This window comes from Tachysurus fulvidraco, chromosome 5, assembly GCF_022655615.1.
Source record: "Tachysurus fulvidraco isolate hzauxx_2018 chromosome 5, HZAU_PFXX_2.0, whole genome shotgun sequence".
NCBI classification, from domain to species: Eukaryota; Metazoa; Chordata; class Actinopteri; order Siluriformes; family Bagridae; genus Tachysurus; species Tachysurus fulvidraco.
Window position 1 is genome coordinate 18,014,429 of NC_062522.1, and position 23,305 is coordinate 18,037,733.

Consider the following 23,305-nt stretch of genomic DNA (forward strand, 5'->3'; position numbering starts at 1 on the left):
CACTATATGGGGAAAATAATAATCACTACATGAGTATTTTGTGCTTTTATTATTTGGTAAAACTTTACTGCTAAATAGTATTTCAATGTAAGTTAAATAAAATCAAGAACAACAATGGTACATTTTTTTTTAGTTTAGAGTTACACCCATAGTGCCATAGAAGCTTTTATCACTAATCATTTAAATGGGTGGTGTTCTAAAAAGAATCAGGAAACTTCTATGTGTAGAAGTAATAAAGACCATGTAAAAACTTGCCAAACAAAGGAATCAAATGAGGTAAAGCAAAATTACAGTGCCATATTAGGTTGTATAACTGGCAGGCACACATCAATGGATGAATATAACTGCCAGGGTTATAAGTCATTTAGATACTAGCAAATTATTTCTTTTTAGATCCTCATTCAGAAACATTCCTGTCCATTTTATTAAGTGTAATCTCTTCAAGAGACTTTTGTGTGTTCAACTGCTACAGTATATTGACACGTAAAAAATAAAAACCAAAATTTTTTTTTTTTAACAATTAATTTTTTTATTTTTTTTATGAGTACCTGTACTCGTAGGTGGGCAGTAAAAAAATAACAAATGAAACACTAGTGATTTCAGGAGGTCTGGAACTGATGGAACTCAGATCTACAAATCCACACTGAATGAAGTCCAGAAATTTACAGACACACACAATTCAGAAGGATTTTTGAGTGAGGACCCAGCAACAGAACATTTACAAGAGCCCACCACCTTTTAAACTTTTAATAAAACTAATCAACAGCCTTAGTTACATTCTTGTAAAACTCAAAACATGCTTGAAAATGTTTAATTTATTTAAAGAATAATAAGTGAAACAACACTGTGGAACAGTAACAAGGAATAATATTTCAAAATTGAAATTTCTAAATCTTTTGCAATTGAACACACATAAGCAAACAAATTAAGGAAAACATACCATGAAAATATATTTAATATAATTATATTTCTATAAATAAAAAATATTTAAAAATATGTTCTCAAATTAAAATGAACAGGTGAATCAATAACAATTCTAGAGTCTAACTGATTCTGTTTATTGATATATAAGTGGTTAAGCAAATATTTTTTCAGTGACTTTTTTCTTTTTCTTGTCTGAACTGGTAATGGTAGTCCAACCTGCATCCCGCATCCTCTTCATAGCTGCCAGTTTTATTGCTGCTCCTGGAGACTTATAAACAGCAGTTCTCTGTACCTATAAATAAAGTTTTGTAGCATCACAGTTACTCTGAGAAAAGCCTTATATGTCATATGTATATACCAAACCTTGAATAAGCCCAGGCACTCTGTTCCAGAATCTTTTGTTTGATTGTTAATGACTGTAGACATATTCTGCCAAAACATAAAAAGGGAAAAAGAAATACAAATCAAACCGATGCGAAACCTATTCACTGTTCCTTTAAGGCAGGGGTGTCAAACTCTAATTATATTTGGCCCGCGAGATCATATAAAATGTGCATTACAGCTGGCTAGCCGCATGCTCCGCTAATACTACAAATCCCAGAATGCCTTGCCATTGTATTGACACGTAGTCACGAACAGCAAGCGCACCTCATTCTCTGTTGACAGTCAACCATGCTACAGTCACATCAACAATAGGACAATAGGAGCTTTCAAGACCGGTGGGAGGCAGATTATCTGTTCACGAATATAAAGGACAGACCTGTTTGTCTTGTATGCTAACGGAGCTAACGTGTCTGTAACGAAAGAATATAACATCAGAAGACACTATGAAAAAAACATTATGAGAAGTATAAGGACCTGCACGCAAAGCAGAAGCTCCAGAAGGCAGAGGAGATGAAAAAACTCTGGTTTCCTGGCAGAAAGCATGAAAGCACAATCAAAAAGTGAAGCTGCTGTAAAGGCTGTAAAGCTTTATTGTGGCAGCAGAGATTGCAGAATCTCTTATGTATTTTTAATATCAAGCTCTTATTTCTTATGTGTTTGTAATATCAAGCTCTGGTTGTTCCAAATCCTGTATTTAAGCAAAACTAAAGTTTGTTTTTCAATAAATATTCAGTTTGGCCCGTGACTTTATCTCAGTTTTATATTTTGGCCCAATGTGAATTTGAGTTTGACACCCCTGTTTTAAAGCAAAAAATGGTTCGTAGAGTGAAGGTAAATTAAACAGCATTACAGAATAATTTACCAGTACATCATTTTGCTCTGAGCTGTCAGATTTGGGATCCAGCTCCAGGGTGTTTTGCTTCCATGGTGCTGATTTCTCTGTTGAAGGTGGGGTGCGTATTCTGAAAGACTGGAACAGAAAATACACTCACTTAATCATTCTTTTTTTACTTCAGACAAAAAGAGTAGATATATACGTACCCTTATTCGAGATGTTGTTCCAGTTTTTGTTCCCAAAGTCCAAGATGGTGTCTTAAGACTGTCATCTAATCTCTGTTATTAAAAAGATTACATGTTATGTATAGAGATACCACATTAACTCGACTAGATTAATCACCACAATCAATCTAAATACTGAATAAATACTAACAAAAGGTGTTGCTGGGTCTTTTCTTAATGGAGTTTCAATTCCTGTGTTCTTGGAAAAGACACGGGTTGATTTCTTGATGGCACCAACATCTGTTGTTTTAGAGCGTTTTCTGTTGGAAGCAGCCTCAGACAGCTGCAAAAAATTTTTTTTAAATAATTTTCAAAAAATTTGATGTTTCAATACTCTATTACCAGTGCTTTAAATGAATGAACAGAACACCTTCTGAGCCTTGTCTTTTTCAAGATATTCAAGTTGCTTCCTTAAGGCAATCATTTCTTGTTTTAGACACTCCTTATGTAAGACAAATAAGAAAATATAGGTCAGGCTTTATCTGATTGGATATAATAAAACAAATACAACACATCAATTGTTTTACTGCATTCAAAAGAAGATGAACCTCTTTCTTTTTGTAAATATCCTTCTGAGATGTCTGCATCTTGGTAATTTCTTCTACTTGCTGCTGCAGCTTTTCCTGAAATATCCACATTATTTTTTAAAACTCTATATAAATATATTTATTACAAAACAATACAAAAACCAGACTTACCTTTTCCATTTTGATTTCATCAAGCTGTTGTTTTAATTGTACATTTTCAACCTGCAGGTAGGATAGCTCCAGCTCCTATAAAATGTTTTGCAGGAGGAATATGAGCATAACTTAATTGCTACAGTGGATTAAAAAAACACTACTACTTTTTTTCTGGGTGTTTCATTTTCACTGATGTCAATTTTCTGCTCATTATGTAACAGCTCATTATTACACAGCATATTATGGGCACTAGGGCAAAAGAAGATATATATAAAGACTATGAGGCACGTCTTTTAAGGCAGCACGTCAGTCATGGAGGTCGCAAGTTGAGTTAGCAGAAATGGAAAGGACTCTGACGATCTCAATGTGGGCAACAATGAGCAAGCAGCAGTCAAAATGGCATTCCATTCTGTGGTGTTCAAAGTGCACCTGGATGTGATTATATACGCTGTTGCTAAGCTTATTTTAGATTAGCCTAATGAAAAGCTTGACCGCTACCTAACTTCTGGCTCATCTTGACTCAGTCGAGGGACTCATCAGGGAAAAATGTGCTTTCTACCTCTCAGAGAACCACCTTCAACCACGATGCAGGCACGTCTATTTCCAACTCGAGGGGATTCCAGCCTTTCTGCCTTAAAGGGCATCTGGCTCAGCTCATAATGGTAGCAACTGAAGCTTTTCCTTTGGGTCTCCTACACATGAGACCGTTTCAAGGGATTTTTCACCTTCAGGGTCACAAGGGTTATGCGTCATGAGCTTCATATCCTTCTTATGTGGACAGACCCCGATTTCTCACCTAACGTCCCACTCTTAGGGCATCATCATCACAAGATTCTTTTAATTGACGCTTCTCTCTCAGGTTCAGGAGCGGTCTTAGCCCATGGCATTTGGGAGGGTTCCTGTCTCTCGTGGCACACAGATTGCCTGAAAATGGGGCCATGTTTCTAATGCTGAAATACTTTTCCACCAAAGCTCAGGGGCTACCATTGGTGGTCCCCTACATTAATCATTTGGGCACTCTGTATTTGTGCCCTCTGTTCATGTTGGCGCACCAGATCTTGCCCAAGGCATAGACCAGATTTCTCTGTGCCGTCAGGATTTAGTTCACTGCCCTGTGAATACTGATCTTGCAGACACGCCTCTTTGAGGGCCGATCACCCGGTACATTGAAGTATATGTGACAGCCATTGCTGTGAGTCACGTGTCAGATGTTGGCTTCACCTCTAGAGATTAAGGCTCACTCCACTAGGGGTATCACCTTGTCCAGCACAATGGCTAGAGGCCTTTCCCTCCAGGATATTTGTGCTGTGGCGGGTTTTCCTTTCCACACACCCATATCGGGTTCGATAACCACTCCTGGGTCTTACAGGGCTAGTGGTGCTCCCCTACTGCTTCGTTTGTGCCTTTTTTACAACCTCTGGGATAGACATCTCCTGGCGTGTGGGGGCGTTGGTATTGGCGTTCCCATAGCATCAGCCATGATGCAATGGTGAGTCTTTTGAAAGGGAACTACACTGGGTTATATTCATTCCCTGAGAATGAAACGAGTTGTGGCTGTTTCTCTTGCCACACTCTGGGCATCCAATTGCACTTCCTTCAGTTAAGTCGAAACTGGATTAACGTGATGCAGATGCCCTTATATTGTCTTGCTGGTTTGTCTCATGACCTCCTCAGCTAACAGATTTGCGCGATTTCACACGGCTTCTGAAACCGCTTCCACAATGGGCTCTCCCACAGTGTCAGCCATGATGCAGTAAGTTACATATGTGTAACTCGGTGTAGTAACTCCTATATTCTCTTAAGTGACCTGGATCCAACTATATATAGTAAGAAAATAATTCAATTTTGAATTTAAATCCAAGAAAAACAATTAAAAATTTACCAATGAAGTTTTATTAGCATTAACTTCTGCTTCTCGCATTCGTTTCTCATTCAGTTCTGCATCCTTCTCTTCCACCATTTTGTCATATTCATGCTATCAGGAAAGCCAAGAAGAATTTGTCATAAATTTGCTGTAATTTTAACATTAATTATGGTAATCATAATAAAATAATATTCACCTTATGTCTTTCCATCAAAGCAACCATGTCAGCTATCTTTTGTTGGAATTTGATTTCAATGTCTTCCTTACTCTTTGTTGCTTCCAGTGATCCTTGCTTCCATTTCTGCACCTGCATAAACCAAAAAAGGGTTCTAAACAGCAGTGTTAAGCTTAAACAAAATGGTTCTCTAAGTCATTTTATACATTTTAAAATGTAAAGTTGAAATGTGCTACACTATAGCCACCCTTAGAAAGAATCATCAGTACCAGGTAAAGGTATGTAAAAAAGGCAAAGAATTTCACCTCCAGTATTAGCTCAGCCTCAGAAGCTGATTTTTTTTCCAGCTCAGAACATATTCTCTTATATTCCTCCTGGTGGTAGTGTTTCAGCTTTTGTGATTCCTCTTTTAATTGGGCTATCTTTTATTATAAACAACAAAGTCAATGGGGTCAATTGTGTTATAAACAAGTGAGTGAAAAGAAACAATATCTGCATATTATAGAAAGTTAAATAAATTAATGCATAAAATTAAAACACTTATTTAAAGAAAAACACTGCAAATAAAACTGTACACATTACATAGGAAACATTATGTACTTCTTTCAGATTTTCATCTTGAGTCTTGGCTTTGGCCTCCTGCTTTGTTTTAAGTTTTGACAACTGAAAAGAATCACAGAAGAGAGGCAGAATAAAACAAAAAATTGTTCAACACCCTATTTAATACAAGAACATGCATTTGAAAGTACATAAATAACTACCCATTATATAGAATGAACAAACAAACAAAAAGAAAAAGAAAAAAACAACACATTTTTTGCACATCACTGTGGCTGTCAGGTCTCTGAAAATACCGTCTGTTGTGAAAATACAAAACCTAGTTGCAGGGGAACTGTTTTTTCTGCTGTAATCTTACTGCTAGAATACCCTGGGAAATTATAGTTTACTAGCTTACAATTTAAGTGAAGAAATAAATACCTATCATCTTCAGCACAAAATTCTGATTAAACTTCATCATATCTGAAACTTTTTAGAAAATAATTTTAAATCTCTCAATCTTGTTGCATTTTTTTTGTGCCCATGATTGAGTGTTTGCTATTGCCTGTCAGTGTGTAGTAGAACTTCTTTTGTGTATAAAGTAATAGTTATCTCAGTGTCTGGACTTTTGAGCCAGAACTCACAGAATATTTTCATATTCAGGAGTTTACATTTATATCCACAAATGAACACATATATCCCTGCATGCACAAATCAATTTTAAGACAACGATTTTCCCTAACTACTATGGATATATGTTTCAATTCAGATACTGCCATACTAATCAGAATGACATTACACCATACAATTATTGCATATGGTGAAGGAAAAACACAGCACAATTCACCTTAAAAAATTAGAATAGCATAGATCTACTAGAAATGAATAAATATCAAAATCTGATATCCTATAGCCTTAATAGTTAATTACATTTGGTCAATCATCAGTTAAGTTAAAATTAAATATGTACAGGACTAGGAGAACTGTTTTAAATGATCAATGTTATGCCAATTAAATGCAACATTAAATGTTCTTGCCAGAATTGAATATCTCAAAAATATAATTTGCTAGAAATATCAGATAATTTCACCTTTAGTTCCAGTGCTTTGACTTGTCTTTCCTTCTTTGCCAGCCTATTCTGTGAGCTTTTACTCTGCATAAATGTAGAGAAATGTCTTTTGAATTGTTAAGTGTATACAGCAGGATTGAACACTCTTTATATGCAATTAAATTCTATTCAAAACAAGTGGCAGTCAAACAAAACAGATATGGGATCTTTATAGCCTCCATAGCAGCTGCACTTTGCTACCTATACTGAAAAATTCAGTTTTACTTACAGCTTCTTTTAACAGTTCCTGGATATTCTCATTCTCTTGGTGTTGCGTCTCAATTTTTGCATTTAGTACCTCCAACTGCTTTCTGTATACCATTAACAAAACAAAACAAAACAAAACCATTTAATGTGACATTGTAACTTAACTCTGGCATAATCTATTTTTTGCTTATATTGAGCTAATATTAGGAGAACAATGAAAGGTTTTGGAATGTTGTTTATGATGGTGGTTCTGTGACAAAAGCAGTTGTGTTAGTAACTACTGGAGCTTTCCTGTTTGCTCATTTCCTTGCTGAGTACTAATGGCAAAGATCATATTCATGAGCATGTGTCTTGCCAATAAATGGTCTCAGATATTTCACACTTGTCCACTGGCTATCCTTGACAGATCGAGGGACCCAGGTAGTCTGGCATTAATGTTCTATAACATTACTATTAAGATTTTGATGTTGCTCTCAACTAAGGGTGATAATCACCTACACACACAGAAAATAAGCTGTAATGAAGGAACATTCAGCCTATAAAATCTGGCAAAGATAGATAATCATCTCCACTCTTCTTAGTGCTGTTCAGCTAACAATTCACTTGCTAAAGCACTCCCTTAATCCAAACTGCTGACCTCTTATTAGTCAGTGTGGTCTTTTATGTTGCCCCCAAATACACAAACAGTTGGCCAGAGACCAGTGCTTAGACCAGCAGGGTGCCTAGAGCAGGCAGGTCAGCTGAGCTTTTACTAAACCCAGGGCTGGTGTATTTTCATCTGCCAGAGCAGATACTTTGATATGCTTACTAATTAATTATTATATTATATAATATTTACAGATACTGTTTTTATTGTTTTATACCGTTTTCTGATTTTCTGTTAAATACATTTTTCATTGATTATTGATCATTATTGTTATTAAGTTAGCTGAACTCTCCACCAGGATGAGCTAATTGTTTAGAACCTTCTAGAGTCTGTTTCTATATGCAAGGCAGCTGTACTTAACTAAATTCTGCATTTCACTGCACTGTTGCACTGCTGCAACAGCTTTCTTTTTAATCACACTCATTGCCAGCTACTCCTCATTCATTTGCTTTAAAGGCACCCAGTCATTATTTCAGGATAGGCAACTGAAACCTCTGCCATTTTTCCAAAATAATGAAAATTTTACACTTCTATAATGTATTATTTAAATTATTCTATCAAAATTATTAAAAGTTCTATCATGTATCAAGTAGTATTACTTACTGTAATTGTTGTTTCTCCACCTCAAGTTTCTCTACTTCAATTTTCATTTTTTCCAAAGTTACTTTCATTTGCTGTATATGATAGTAGAAAATATTAAGTGTTTATTGAATGCTTTAATTGTAATAGAATACAAATCACCAGTCTTAATTTAAGACATTTTAAGACAAAGTTCACAAACCTTGCCCTTTGGATCACTGTCCTCATGTTGTTCAGTGTTCTTTTCAAGAAGAAGCTGGTTAAATCTCTCCAGTAGATCATCATACCTATCCCTATATAAAGATGTCATTATACATATCATACATATTATATGTTTGTGTAACTACATATATGAACAAAAGGCTTTTCATATTTTAAATAGTAAAACAAGGTCATAGTAAACCCCTGGAGAACAAAACCCTGGTTTATTTTATTTCACAAGTCACACTGCTCATACTTTACTCAGGGTTAATAATTAATCCTGGGTATTTATAATCTCACATTTGACACTTTACATTCCAAAAGCCTGGGTTTATGTTCTTACTTGCATATTTGCAGTTTTAAATCTCTCCAAACTCCCCAAAATGTAAAATTGTAAACTGTTTGCCTAGTGTTCAGTGCAGTGGTTTTTGAATGGAGAGAAAAGAAATGAGGAGTTAAAACTATATGTAACATTTTGGTGTTATCAAAAACATGATGTTTTAATTCAACATTTCTTTTAGTAGATTTGTAATAAAAATATTTTTTGGGCTACTAAAATTAAAAATAAATAATTTTTGCTAATGGTTAGGTGTAATGAACTTGGCAGCATTTGGCCTAGAGAACTCAGGAGACCTGAAGTAAATTACTGGTGCTTCGGATAGGCAGATACAGTATGAATGGATCAATACCCAATTTTTTTCCATACTGGGTATGAGAACATGCTTTGGTACTCCTTTACAATTATAGTTGAGAAGCTGACCTTTGCACAACACCATTTTATCACTATTATAATAGTGTCCTCAATGCTGAGGTGTTACCAAGCACTTTCTTAAATGGATCATTGTGTATAATACATTTCTAATAGATCACCTTGAAGTCACTAAGCTCATTAACAAAGAGCCATAAGCCCATCCTCTTGTGATCAAGGTCAACTTCACTGTCAGAGGGAGCTATCGGCAGTCATAACATGTAGTAAATTGTGATAATGTTTCCGTCATCAGTCATTAATTGCTTAGTAGTCATGCTTATATGTTGCTATAAAGTTGTTATGAAGTCTTCTATGCATGCCCCAATTTACAGTTATGGTTATAGATCAAAGTGGTAAAAATTTCGCTTCCTTACTTGAATTGGCTGATATCATTTTGCAGTCTTTCAATATTATTAGTTGATTCGCTCTCTTTCTTCAGTGCTTCTGATAATTGCTCCTCAATCTTTTGCAATCTGTCCTGGGTAAGAGATATCACAGTACTGTCAAGCTCAGACTTTGCTGTGTTAAGCTTTCTGCATATTGACTGTCACCAATTTTAATGAAGCCTAATTTGTGGTGTGTATGCTAAAGGAATAACTGTAAGTGGCTCTATGGATTCAATTTGGAATGTGACCCTACAAAGATAGTGTTGCTTCTGACATGTATATTTAGAATAGGCTTTAAATTCTACCTCTTTCAAAAGACAATGCTCCTTCAGCAGTGTTTGCTCATTTACAGCCTCTTCCAAGGTAGCAATCATTTTTTTGTTTTCAAATGCAGCAAAATCTAATTTTTCCTGTTGAAACAAATAAAATACAAAGCTCACAATATTTCTCTACTAAATTACGTTAGCATTTTCCAGAATAAAATTTAAATTGTTAATTCAAACATGTATTTGCATTTAATGCCTAATATGAAAATATGAATTTTTAATATGAATATATATTTGCATTTACATTTTGATGGACCTAAATTTGCTGTTAAAATTAAAATGCAAATACAATTTTCATTTTCAATGTATAAATTATATGTTTGCCATATTGAAAAAGTAACAGTAATCTATCCTTTTGCTATGAGTGGGAGGGATATTTGGTGTGAACGAACAAGACCAGGATACATGTGCAGTATTGGTAGCAAATCCTTTTGTATTTGTGTTAATATAAAACAAAAAACACATTCAACAGCTTTTTTGGTAGCACATAGACTATAAACTAAATATATATAAACTAAATGTTATACAATTTAGCTATACTGGTGATCATACTCGAGAAACATTTTGGTTCTAAGGGTGTGAGAGCATTGTTAAAATAAAAATTTGCAGCAGTAGTAACTTATTATGACTTAAGATGTGTGACAATCAACATTATCAATATAGTGAAGCAAAATTTGGTATATACTAAGCACCTCCTCAAATTTTCATCAACTGAAGAATCCACAGACCCTGTTTTCCATTGGTTTACAAGACTAGGCATCATTACCTTCAATGTGTTAATATCTGCTTCTTTTCCCTCACATTCCAAGGTCAGCTGAAGAATCTTTACTTCATCTTCTTTTATCTTTTCGTCAAAAGACTTTAGGGTATTTTCCTTTGTCTCCTTTAATATAAAAGGACATATATTATCAGCTTAATGAATTATTACTGAAAACAAAAATGATTTGGCGAGAACACCACATACCATTTCCAATGTAAGAGCTTGTATTTGGCTGTCACACTCCACTTTCACTTCTTTTAGTATTCCTGTAATGATACTTGTTTTAGCAGGGAAGATGGCAAGAAGGATTTTGTTTGTTATCTATGCAACATGTACATACTTAGCTCTTTGTTTCTGTTACAAAGATCCTGAGACACTGAGCTAAGCTCTGATTCAAGTTCTTGTGCCCTGTGAAAAAGAGTCATCACTAAAAGATCACAAGAGAAGACTAATGTTTTCTGCAGCTACAACTGTTCTTAGTTTTACTAATATGGAGTAAATCAGTTCTCTGCCAATTTACCTCTGTTTCTCAGATTTTAAAGAGGATTGTAATGAATCTGCGGTCAATTGTATCTCTTTAATTTGGAGTGCCAGTTGCTCTTTGCTATTACTTATATCTTTAAGCTTGATATCTCTCTCCAGAAGGTTCTTTTCATACATCTCTTTGGCTTGTTCAAGTGTGTTAACTAACAAAACTTGGTTTTCCTGGAGAAATAAATTAAAAAAAAAAAAAAAAAAACCCAGAAAATCACAAATAATAGAAAACACATGATTCCCGAGGCACAATCAAGCATCTACAAGCAAACTAATTCTATGAAACATGTTAAAATATTCTAAGCATGAGCACAAACCTCACTCTCCTGCCTGAGTTTTTCTTCTCTTTCCAGTTTTTCCTTCAGTTCATTTTGTTCTTCTTTACAATTGTGAAGATGCTCGTCTATATAAGTGAATCCCAATTTGTTTACAAAACATTTAATACTTTAATACATTTAAAACACAGAAAATTACACTAACAATTAAAATTTTGTCCAAACATACTTGCAGAATTCTGCAGTTGACTGAAGTTTTTCTGAGTCTCATGGAGTTTGAGTAAAATTTCTGTATGCTGACTTTCCTTTTCTCTTAGTTGTTCTTCAAGCAGAGAAACCTTCATAAACAAATTCTCTAATCAAAAGTCTGTAATCAATGTGTCCGGGAAAGATCTTAAAAATAACTCATCTTTGTCTGTTTTAATTAACTCTACATTTCACTTTTCACAGAAGTAAAATTATGCTATAGTCTGCAGTAAGACTTTAATGGACACAGCTTTTAACCAGCAATAGAATTTGAGTTTACAACATGTCTGTGTTATTTCAATTTAATTTGCAAGAAGCATTGTATTGCACAGTGTGAAATGTGATCTTAAAACTTTGATGAGATGCATAGATTACATTGTCAATGTGTGAGATTTGCTTCAGAACACAAGGAAAAAAAGAACGATTTTGAACGATTCACACTTCTTGTGTGCAAAACTGAACACATAGCAACATCCCGAAATTACTTGTGCTGCCTATACTTCAGTGACTTTTCACTTGTCTACTGATGCCTCAATGTGCTGTCATCATTAGCATTGAATAAAAACAATGGCAAAGCCTAATAGCGATGGGAAAATTTGTGTTGTGTCCCAAGAAAATGTAAATATGATTCATGCACTTTGGCAGCTTAAGTAATCGCTTTTTATGATGCTCAGCACAAAAACAGTGATGCAAACACCCAACCACAAAAAACAGATAGGAATCTGTAATTCTCTAAACATAATAGTATAAACAGTATGGTTAGCATAATGCTTATGCTTATTCAGAAATAGGGAAAATTGGTAGCATTGGAGCTGCCTAATACGTTGTAATTATTTCTATGTTAGTTTTCTTTAGAGAAGAGCTTATGTGTAGGGGCATTAGCACCACAAATAAAACACCACATGAGATATTTATTTTGATTTATAAATATAAAATCTAGTGGTGTGCTAAACAAATTAAAAAAAAGAGATAAAAGTTGGTTTTGTATTTAAATGATATATGTGAAATTTTGTTCACCAGGGAACTATAAATGTCAATTAATATGGACGTTTTGAAATTGAAGGGGCATTACATTACTCAGTGATAGACAGTATACTGATTCCATGATCACTTGAATCTATTATATGATAAAAATGTTTGCTCATACTTTCATATTACTCAATCATTTTTTCAAGATAAAGTCAGATTACACAGTGTAAGAGAGATCAGGCAGGAGAGTAAGAGAACTCAAAAAGGAGTAAGAGAATTTTAGATTATATTAGAAAAGGAAAATAGATTCAGGAGTGCCAGTTGTTTAGAAAAAGAATATTCCTGCTTGATAGTGACGGAAAGTGTTTGTTTCTTTGTTTTACACATATTTACAGTATACAGGTGAGAATGAGTACTGTACGTAGGAAGCTTTTTAAAATGATTGGCACCTTGGTGAAATCGATATAATTGTGATGAAAAAACATTTTTGTGGTTAATAGGTAAGCAAACTGAAAAAGAAACATTTGTTAAACAGGTATATTTCTCTTTTTATGGTAACCACAATGTTTGTGGTGGAACTCTTATGAACATTATTTCTTCATTTAGTAACATTGGTACGATTAAAAAATGCACAAATAAAATGATTGAAAAAGTGTGCTGACCTTCATAGATCCATTAATGGCTACAAAAATACCAACGTTCCCAAAATGCCCATATCCACAAGCATTACAACAATCAAAACAAACACAACTTTAATGAACCCGCTTGTAACGTGCTGCATTTTGGGCTTACTAAATCTCTAAATCTACAATTATACATCACTGCAATGCCAGCAAAACTTTTGGAAGGTATGCAAAACAAAGTCCTTTCTTTCATAAGACTTAAAACATAAAAGCTGGATGCTACTGCTGCTGGCATAGAGAGGTTGCAGAAATTACTAAATGCAGGGGTTGCAGCGCTACTCCATTGGAAAGTGCTATGTGCCTTCTTCTGTTAACATGAGCTCAGAGATGCCCAAGTGTCACAGTGACTGACAAAGGAGAGAGCATACTATCTTGTTTCCTTGGTCATCCAATCACATAACACTTTTTTGTTGCACCAATTTGGAGCAATGAAAATTTTTTTCTATGCTTCCAGACATAACATTTTTCTCTCTACACCATATTTTATCTAACAACCTTTATGGAAATGCCAGTCAAATTAATGTGCACAATAATTCTTCTGTAATAATGAGTTCAGCAGATAAGCAGATCCTCTGAAATGTTCTTTTGAAAGTAGTCTACAAAGTTATATTTTACCATAAGAGGTGATACTACAGCCTGCATTATTAAACTCGTTGTGGTCTTAAACTTATAAAATGAAATTTAAGACAAAAGGGTGTAGTATTATACAAAAGTCAAAAGTCTTAAGCACATGCTAAAAATGCCACGAAGTATTGAGTGATAAACAGCAAAACACAACAAAATCAACAACCCTTTCTTTTTTGTTTTTCTAAAATGCATGAGTCATCTCAGATACACTTTGTGCACTCAAGTGCAGTTTTATAAGGAAAATAATAGCCAAGTTTTTCCTGAGCATCTTAGAGAATCTGCACAGTTCTTGTGGAGATAGAGGCATAGTACATAATATGCTGCTTTCTTTACTGTCATACCAACATTTTCTAGTAACATTTAATATTTTTGTTAAAAAAGTAATGTTTGGTATCTAATAGGTTTTTATTGACTCCTTAATGCAGAAGTCATGAACTACACATTTAAAACAAAATTTGTATTAAAAAACTGTGTCCTGGAATTTTGCACCTTTCCGCAATAGAGTGCTGCAGAATCTATTCGGTTTGGGATTACTGCAGAAAATAAGCTCTTGTTCATGATTCTTGAAAATTTTCACAGGCTATAAACAAACACCACAGCTGCTTGCTTGACAGTGTATTTGTTGCAAATACTTCATCACATTGTGAATTTAGTGCAAGTTGTACCAGCACAAATATGGTATCTACTGTATGAGATTCTCACTGCCCACAGACTGCTGCAGGAATGAAACCTAAATCCTAAATTTTAGCTTTTCCAGTTCCATCATCCAAAAGTCACTGGTTTTTTGAATGGGTTTTTGGTTGAAAGCCTGAAATAAGGTCAGGGTATTTTCATGTTTTATTCTATAACCTAAAATGCGAAGAATGTTGTAGTCTAGTGGTTAAGGTGTTGGATTACTGCTTGGAAGGTTGCAAATTTGAATCCCAGGTCTATCAAGCTGCCAACACTAAGCAAATCCCTTAAAATTAAGTAAATAATGAGATAAACTCTAAGTTGCTTTTGATAATCGTGTCTGCCAAATGCTGTAAATGCATATATCCGATAGTTTTATAGGGGACTGTAGGCCTGGCCTGAAGCATTTATTGATGATGTCATGTTTATATTGCAACACAAAAGGATGCATTGGTTTAAAATATGATCAAGCTTTTGACTTGATCTCATTTGGAGCTATAAAGAACTAATTAACTTTTGCCAACTATCAGAAAAAAATATTAAAATATAATCAAAAATTTCTACACAGTAATAAAATACTGTCCAATACAGTGAACAGGTGCACTTACCTTCTCTTCTTTCATGTGGTAGTCACTCTCAAATTTCACTTTAAGCTCCTCAAACTGTTTAAGGCCCTCTTTAGCTGTGTGCAAATAAACATCAAATGCATTTTTATTATGTAACATCTATACAATAGTGCATGTCCTTATATTTTAAATTTATCACAATTTCTTAGATCTTATATAACTACACCAGGTTACGTATGAATCGGTTCCCTGAGAAAGGAACGAGATCCTTTGTCAAGGCTGATGCTATGGGAATGCTTCTTTGAGGAAATTTGCCTTAAGCTCTGTGTGCACACATGCCAATGGCCAATGGCTTGGAAAGGATGGGTGACAAAGTGAATACGTACATATAAGGCCATCTATGTCATATTGCTCTACCTTCTATTTATCTGAGCGACGGTGACTGACAGAGCCTGCAGATCTTCCACTCTTTTGAGGGAAGTGAAGGTGAGACCAGGCGGTGCCTACTCAAGGAGGCCCAGTGGTCGTGGTTTGCAGAAATGGTACACCATTAACCTCCACCTTAGTGGTGGAGATGCCACTCCCCAGGCCTCAGCACCTGCCACAACAGAAAGTCTGCATCCCCATTTACATATCCTTGGATAAAAATTGTTCTTAGTGAAAGAAAACTAGTCTACACCTAGAGCAGAATCTGCTGCGCAAACCTACACAGACAGCCCTGATGATTGATATTGGAAACCACAGCAATGCTGTCTATGTGCACTAGCACATGGTAGCCACTGAGGTGTGGGAGAAAGTACTGCACTGCTAGAATGCAAGAATCTTCAGACAATTTATGTGCCATGAGAGATAAGAGCTCTCCCAAAGAACCTGTGCGAGGTGGCTGTCCAAGTCCGCTCACCAGCCCGAAAGTGAGGCTTCCATCAAAAGAGTCTTGCAAAAATGACACGCCCATAGAATGGGACCCAAGGTCAGGAACCAGGGTCTTTTCCTGATAAGTAGAAAGCTGAAGGGAAGCCTGATGGGATGAAAACCTACACCACTGAGCCAGAGCTGGAATGGCTTCATGTGAAGCAGACTCAAAGGGATAACTTCTTGGCTACTTCTGCCACGACGCCGATCACATTCTGCATCTTTCAGACAGACAGGCTTTGCCCTAGCTGAATAGCTTTCACTGCTGACAAGATGGAAACCACCCTACAGACCTGCCAACCTTGGAAAAAATTTTTTCTTCAGCGACGCGGCGCGAGGTCTGGCACATTTGCTGGTCAGTGTTGATTAAGTTCACATGCTCACTCAACACAACTTTTTACTTATCACATAGTTTTCACTCACCACCATATCTAGTTATTCATCATACAAGTAGACCATGAAGAACTCTTTTATTGAAAAGGCAACATAAAAACTATTTTAATAACTCTTTATGTATTGCCATAAATTAGATCTAATGAACTAAACATCTGACAACACATACATGTGTTAATTTTCTCAGCAATAATGCAAGACTCTAGACTTCACTATGATTTTGACTGGCTGATCATATAATAATACCTCCCTCATCACTTTCTGCTTCTATTTCCCTGCTTTTCACAACAAAAAAAAAATCTGATGTCCATCAGATGTGACCTACAGGAGCCAGTAACAATGGAGTCAGAATACGATTGATATTTAAAAGATTACATTAGTTTCGTCATGTTATAGCATGACTGCGTGCTATAAAAGGGATACACAGATGCTCACGGATATTGATTTCTGCGTGCTCGCACCAGTTTGTCTTTTCCGTTAAAGTACGAATACAATGCGTTTACAGGCATGACTTACGTTTCCTATATAAATACTGGCAAATAATGTAAAACTTGATCTGTGCGTAAAACTTAAACTTAAGGCACAACACCGGACACTTGGGCACATGCCCAAGTAAAGGAGTCTAACGACGCCTGTGGTTCGGCAGGCTTATTAAAATGGATGAAATTCACAATTCTGGCCATTTACCTTTGAAACATTAAGTCCTCACTTGTAAAAAACAGTCATTGTAAGAAGAATTGAAGACAGACAGAGACAGATGAAAACCACATTCGTTTTGACGGCTCTCTGCTTGTAGCGTTGAAGAGTTTTAAACTGGCACTATGATTGGTCAAATTATTATTTTCCCAGGTTGCTGCCCAATGTGGTTACACCCATAGGTGCATTGCCTGGTGCGCAAATGCACAGACAGTTGAACTCAAAGGCATCAATGGTTTTTTACAATGCGTATTTTGAAGTGACAAATCATAGCAGCATACTTTGATGTCTAAATGCGTATCTGCTACACAAAATGCGTAAAGGTTGGCAGGTCTGCACCCTAGAGGGACATAGATGTGCCTGCATTATGGGGAAACTACCCCAGAAAGCTGGTTCTCTGAGATGGAGAAAGCACACACTCCTCTGGGTTCAACCTGAGGCCTAGAGAGGTATCATCAATGACTGGTCACCATAGCCTTTGTCCAGGTAATCCAGTAAATGGATGCACTGTAGAGACACAGCACCAGGGCAGTGTCCATGCACTTAGTAAATGTGCATGGTGATAGGAGTAGACCAGGGGTCGAGAAACTTCCTGTACTCTGTAAAAAAAAAGTAAAAATAGGCGTCTTTAAAGTCTATTGTCACAAACCAGTCCGAGCATGAGCATCTTGAACTTGCAGGAAGTTCAGAAAGGTACAAAGCCCGCAGGTACAAAACAGGCCGCAGCCCCTCATCTCTCTAGGGAACAACAAAATATCGGCTGTAAAAGTAGGAGTCCCAATCTGGGAGGTGAACATGTTCTATCTCCCCTTTGCTCAGAAGCAAGAGGAAATTAAACTCTAGGACGAACACGAAGAACCAAAAGAGACACACCTGTCAGACCCCACTGACCCCTGAAATGCCAGAGGCTTTGGGTCGAGAAGTAGGGAAAGCTGCCCTGGAAAGGACACTCCTAGGAACCCTAGTTCTAGGGAATCAGGATTCCTTTTTAGCCCGCCTGGCAGAGATGAAAGACCAAAGGTCCTCTCTTACCTTATGGGTCTGGGCCTGGACACACTGACCAGCCTCCCTAGCCTTTCACAGGAGGCTCGACCCGCAACACCCTTATCTCCACTGTGAGTGAACTAGGAGGCAGAAAAGTGCTGCTAGAAGACGGCCCAGGCCGCCCAGGCCAGAATTTCGCCCACTAACGTTTCACCTTCTGGTGCCTGTTGACATCAGCACCAAGACTGCGACACTGAATAGGCCCTTCAAATCAGGGCATCCAGTAGAAAGGACCTAACCCTGTCCTTGATCCCTGTTAAATTAAGCCAGAGGTGCCTCTCCGTGGCAACTAGTACAGACATTGAATGGCCTATGGCTTGGGCCATCTACTTTGTTGCAAGATCTGTGGCTTGGTGGAAATCTGATACCGGGGTTCAATCCCCCCTCAGTTGAACTCTTTTAACAGGTCAGCCTGTTTGGCCTGCTGCCATGTACTGTATGCCTTACCTTAGGGATGAGGTGGCTCAACACAGCTTAGAAAGATGCACAGGCTTCCTGCATGCAAGCAGTGTAGGGAATACTTCACAACTTTCTCTTCAACCCTATACATGGCCGTATTTAAAGCCTTGCAATGGTCAAAAAATGAAAAGTGGCAGGAGAAAAGAGATGGGCTGAATCGAGGTTCCCCCAGGATGTCAATACCTTGTCATGGAGGTCTGAGAAAACAGCAGCTGCCTGCCTGAATTTGGCATGTGGCCTGAAGCCAGAAAGCGGTCGTCTAGATTAGATCGGATGCCACTAACATCCCTTCAGAGCAAATTCAATTTAGACACAGCATGCATGACCTTCTCAAAGAGCTCCTCAAACACCACTGATTGGGTTGGCAGATCAGAAGAAGCAAGCCCTTCCTTGCCTACACTGAGCTCCTCAGAACCTGACGTAGCCAGCTATATACTTTCTTCTGGATTGGGAGAAATCACCATGCAAGCTCCCGAAACCAAAACTGACAGATCAGGGCAGAGGGCAAGAGAAAGGGAATGACCCATCTCTTGCTCCGCTTCTGCAAATTCTACCAGCAAGCCCCATCATCAAAGCCATCACGCTGCTTCAGCAGACACAGGACCTGAACAAAGAGGCACAGACGCTTGGCTAGAAGATACATTGGCTAGGTTACCTCTCGCAAAGCATGCAGCCGGCTCCCTTTAAAGCCGACCGGGCATGCTCATCTCCCAAACAAATAACACAATGAGAGTGTGTGTCCTCCTCTGTAATATAGCGGGGGTTCAGAAGCATTCCCATAGTGTCAACTTTGATGCAGCATCAAGTTCCCTCAAAAGGGATCTCCTCTAATTGTTTACCTTTTAACATTTCTAGTTGGTCAGACTCTGCTTGCAGCCGGAGACTTTCAAAGGCACCAATCATCCTCTGAAAGAAGAAACAACCAAATATTTAATCGACCATTTTTTTTACTGCATGACATTCTGAAAAGCTACAGGTTGTACCTACTATATATATATATACACACATCCATTTACTACAAGTTATATAACTTTAAATATGTTGAAATCAAAAAGTAAAAAGTTTCAAAGCCTATTCAAACCTGTTTATCAGTATCCAGCCATAGCAACATGCAATTCTTTTTTCAGACCACCACAATAATATTGACAAGCACAATAACACACTACCATTTTAAATGCCATTTTTGAAAATCACATGTCACGTCCTTTCAGTCTTCAACTGTTTTTATTACTATGAAAAATAATTCACCTGAATGGTTTCATGGTTTTGCAAGAAGAGGCCATGGGTTTCTTCTCTTTCTCCTTCAACTAAAGAAAATTACATTTATTGTTTTAACATAGGAAAAAATAGCATTTATAATTACACACTTAAGTAAGTCAATGACCTACTGGATGTAACAGACTTCTACAATGTCACTTACACAGGCTCATTTTCTCAACGGATCTTTCAAAAGTGTCCTTCAAAATGTTGCATAAATTTCTTGTTGCATTATTTCTGCAAAAAGAACACAAATTACAAATTAATTTACTATATTTAATAATCAGTTATTAAGTTAAAAATATATGCTATACATACTTATTCCTCATATCTTCATTTTTATTTAATTGTTCCTCTAATTTCATGCTGAGACTCTCATTTTCAAACTGTAACAAAAGCATAAGTTATTTAAAGTAAAATACAAATATGTTTGAATAAATAACTAAAAAAAGGGTGAAATCAGCACAGGTCTGATTTGTGACTAACCAAAAACTACTTGAATATTAGATTTAAATATAGACATTTAAATATAGACATTTAAATATAGTTTTTATGCCCTTGAAACCATAGAAATGATACAAATACCAGGAACAATCTGAAACAGACCTACAACAGAACACATCCCAGTGGCCAGTCACAAATTCAGCACAAACTACACCATTTAAAAAAAAGGATGGAGCGTGCAATTCAAATTCTGTGTGCATCTTCTGATTAATTGTATGCATGATAAAACAAAAAAGAAACTTGATTTTGACTGTTCAGGCTGAGTCACATGTCCTGAATACTTAGAATTAACAACACATAAAAATGTAGCCCTTCCTAATGATAAAAAATATGACAGAAAATCAGATTTTAGCTATTTGTCTATTTAGCCATATTTACCTGAAGTTCTTGAATGGCTTTGCGTTGTGTTTCAATTGTCCTTCTATTTTCCTGAAGATTTCTATCTTTTTGTAAGATATCATAGTCCATTTTCAATTTCCAAGCTTTTATTTTTTCAGCCTCTTCAAAAAGTTTGGAATATAGCTGACTAGATCTCAACGATGGCTGGCAAAACATACCGTAGGAATTAATAAAATCAATACTCACATGTGAACTATTGACAAATATGAAATATGAAGTCACTCACCCCTTCTTTCTCTATTGGCATCACAGCATTCATCTTTGTGATCTCTTTAAAATAGAGAACTTGAAATATTATATCAAGGAACATTTCATACACATCGAAATAATTTAACTTTAACTAAAATGTTTTTTAATTTTATTTATTTAATTTTTTAAAGAAAATTTAAATCATGTCTCTACATGAAAAGCCCATTTTCACCTTTAACTGGTCTTGGGGACTCTGTAGGCAACACCATCTTACTGTTTGAAATAATCTCTTTTTCAAAACATTTATTAAAACTCTAAAGAAAAAATACACACACCAGTTAATATCTTCATCTACAGTAAAACAGAAATTTTTGAACTTCCAACTATTATTTCTACTCACCGTAACTGGTGTCATTAAGCTACTGTTATCTTCATTCAGCCCAGTATCTTGAGGCTTAACGGCTGACACCTGGCCTAGCCTGTGTCTAGGAGGCACTAACAGTTTAAAGTTAAATGCTCTTTCCATGCTGTAACATAATGCAAAAAGGATTAGCTAGCTGTCCGTCTAATGGCAGGTTTCTTGAAAAGCAAACAAGCACTTTCATAATTTCAGGATGTGCCTATACAGTACAATTCCATTTTAGACACAGCAAAGAGGTCAATGATGATGCTAAATCAATATATATTTTGTTACATTTTAAGTTATGGGAAAAGTGATCTTGTACGCTGATGCGACTATATAATTAAAATCAAAAACCGCTAATGGCTCCCCACCCTCAGTTTGTATGATTTCATGGTGTCTATGTGTTTGGTTTCCTAAACTGGTCTGATGGGGGTAATGGCAGTTAAAACAGAAAAGGGTCAACTGAACACAATACTGAAATGGATGAAATAATACACTCTTTGATTCTTTGATTAAACAGTCTCTTCACGATTTTTTCATCATTGTGGCCTAAAATGTCTGAATGCAGTGTTTTTTTAAATTTACAATAAAAACTAGCAATTTAAGCTATTTTTTTTTTGTGGTTGAATTTGCATAATTGCTAGCAAAGGTTACTTTTTTTAAATTACTACCAGTAAAGACTCATATGTACTTACTTTTCTGTAATTTTGATTCACTCGTGTGAATACTCATACTGATGAGACAACAGTTCCCCTGATTCTTTTCAAAACATCGGGTCCAAATTTGTTTTAATCAAAATGCATATTGAGGGCAGTACAGTGCCCCAAACCCTTCACCCCACCTCCAATAACAAAGTAAGTGAATTAGTAAATTGTTTCTGGGTTTGAATGTGTGAGTGGACTGGTGTTTCATACAGGTTTTGTTTCCATCTCATGATCATTTTTCCTAAAAAAGGCTCTCGAACCACTGAGGATAAAGTGGCTAGTGAAGATGAATTTTTATTTTGCCTGAATAAACATTGCAGCCTGTATGAGATCACACATTTTTACTAAAAAGTTAATTATAGTCTACAGAATACCATTCTCCTATATCAAGCTGAACTTGATATCGAATTTGCCATCGGACCAATTTAGTTTTAAGTCAATTTTAGTATTTAATCAAGTGACAAACGTTACATAAGAGGACATTACATAGATTCTTCATGCTTAATATTGAATAACGTGAGCAGTTTTAATGTTGAGCATCAACTCGATTACTAGAATGGACAGAAGCGATTAATTTGACAAATGTAAGTAATTACAAGCTGAAATATAACTCAAGACGCATATGTAAGAATTTATTATAGCTGACTCACTTTCGGGTTTGGTCTGGGAAATAGTAGCTCTCAGAAAGCTCCCAAAACTCGTAATTTTGTCAGTTGTACGGAATATGAGGTGAATTATTAGCCAAGGTTTGCACAATATTAGCGTGTTTTTTGAGCTAGCATGTTACTGAAACTTTTCAAACTGTAAAACTTGACTGTTTTAGAGCGAATGAATGTTTATTTACCTTTTAAATCACGATTTTTCAGACTTACTTGATTAATTACCTGCTTATTAGTCGTATCTCTGCGAGCACCTCAGTAAGGACCCTAACGGTTTTCAACTGAATTTATACTTCTGATGCGCGTGCTGGTTGTAATATAATGCACGTTCACGGGGTTGCCAGATGTGTCTAAATCACACAAATTACAGTTTAAGACTTCAAGAAAATGTAATTAACTTATAAAAACTTATCTGTTTCCATGTACTTTCCAAGCGAAATGTATGTTTAACTAATATACCTTTATCTACCTGTTTTATCCATTTATACCATAACTGTTTGGTTCCTTTGTCAATTTTAAGAGTTGCTAAA

At 36.1% G+C, this 23,305-nt stretch overlaps 1 protein-coding gene across 6 annotated transcripts; it reads right to left on the minus strand.

The window, feature by feature from the left end:
* Nucleotides 1-272: 272 nt before the first annotated feature.
* sycp1 (synaptonemal complex protein 1) lies at nucleotides 273-23,125 on the minus strand. Of its 6 annotated transcripts, none has more exons than XM_047813134.1 (34): nucleotides 23,001-23,125; nucleotides 21,410-21,536; nucleotides 21,242-21,323; nucleotides 21,047-21,090; nucleotides 20,800-20,964; nucleotides 20,236-20,303; nucleotides 20,081-20,154; nucleotides 19,909-19,967; nucleotides 19,500-19,566; nucleotides 15,199-15,272; nucleotides 11,623-11,731; nucleotides 11,436-11,521; nucleotides 11,105-11,289; nucleotides 10,925-10,992; nucleotides 10,789-10,850; nucleotides 10,591-10,707; nucleotides 9,804-9,908; nucleotides 9,487-9,590; nucleotides 8,366-8,456; nucleotides 8,188-8,258; nucleotides 6,961-7,042; nucleotides 6,714-6,776; nucleotides 5,687-5,749; nucleotides 5,392-5,508; nucleotides 5,108-5,218; nucleotides 4,930-5,022; nucleotides 3,066-3,140; nucleotides 2,916-2,990; nucleotides 2,738-2,809; nucleotides 2,519-2,650; nucleotides 2,350-2,421; nucleotides 2,171-2,278; nucleotides 1,288-1,353; nucleotides 273-1,216 (listed from the first exon to the last, which is right to left on the minus strand). In XM_047813134.1, the coding sequence occupies exons 2-34, from the start codon at nucleotides 21,533-21,535 to the stop codon at nucleotides 1,076-1,078; spliced, it is 3,027 nt and encodes a 1,008-aa protein (XP_047669090.1). In that variant the 5' UTR covers nucleotide 21,536; nucleotides 23,001-23,125; the 3' UTR covers nucleotides 273-1,075. The 6 variants fall into 6 exon arrangements, with proteins under 6 accessions (XP_047669090.1, XP_047669089.1, XP_047669087.1 ...); XM_047813133.1 differs by having other exon boundaries at nucleotides 2,177-2,278; nucleotides 5,669-5,749; XM_047813131.1 differs by having other exon boundaries at nucleotides 5,669-5,749.
* Nucleotides 23,126-23,305: the final 180 nt, after the last annotated feature.

Excerpts from the sequence above, each read along its gene's own strand:
- sycp1 (XM_047813131.1), bottom strand. The coding sequence starts at position 21,535 with ATGGAAAGAGCATTTAACTTTAAACTGTTAGTGCCTCCTAGACACAGG. Across the intron at positions 21,324-21,409 it reads GCTTAATGACACCAGTTACG|AGTTTTAATAAATGTTTTGA; the intron begins GTGAGTAGAAAT and ends TTTTTTCTTTAG. Across the intron at positions 19,968-20,080 it reads CGTTGAGAAAATGAGCCTGT|TTGAAGGAGAAAGAGAAGAA; the intron begins GTAAGTGACATT and ends AATTTTCTTTAG.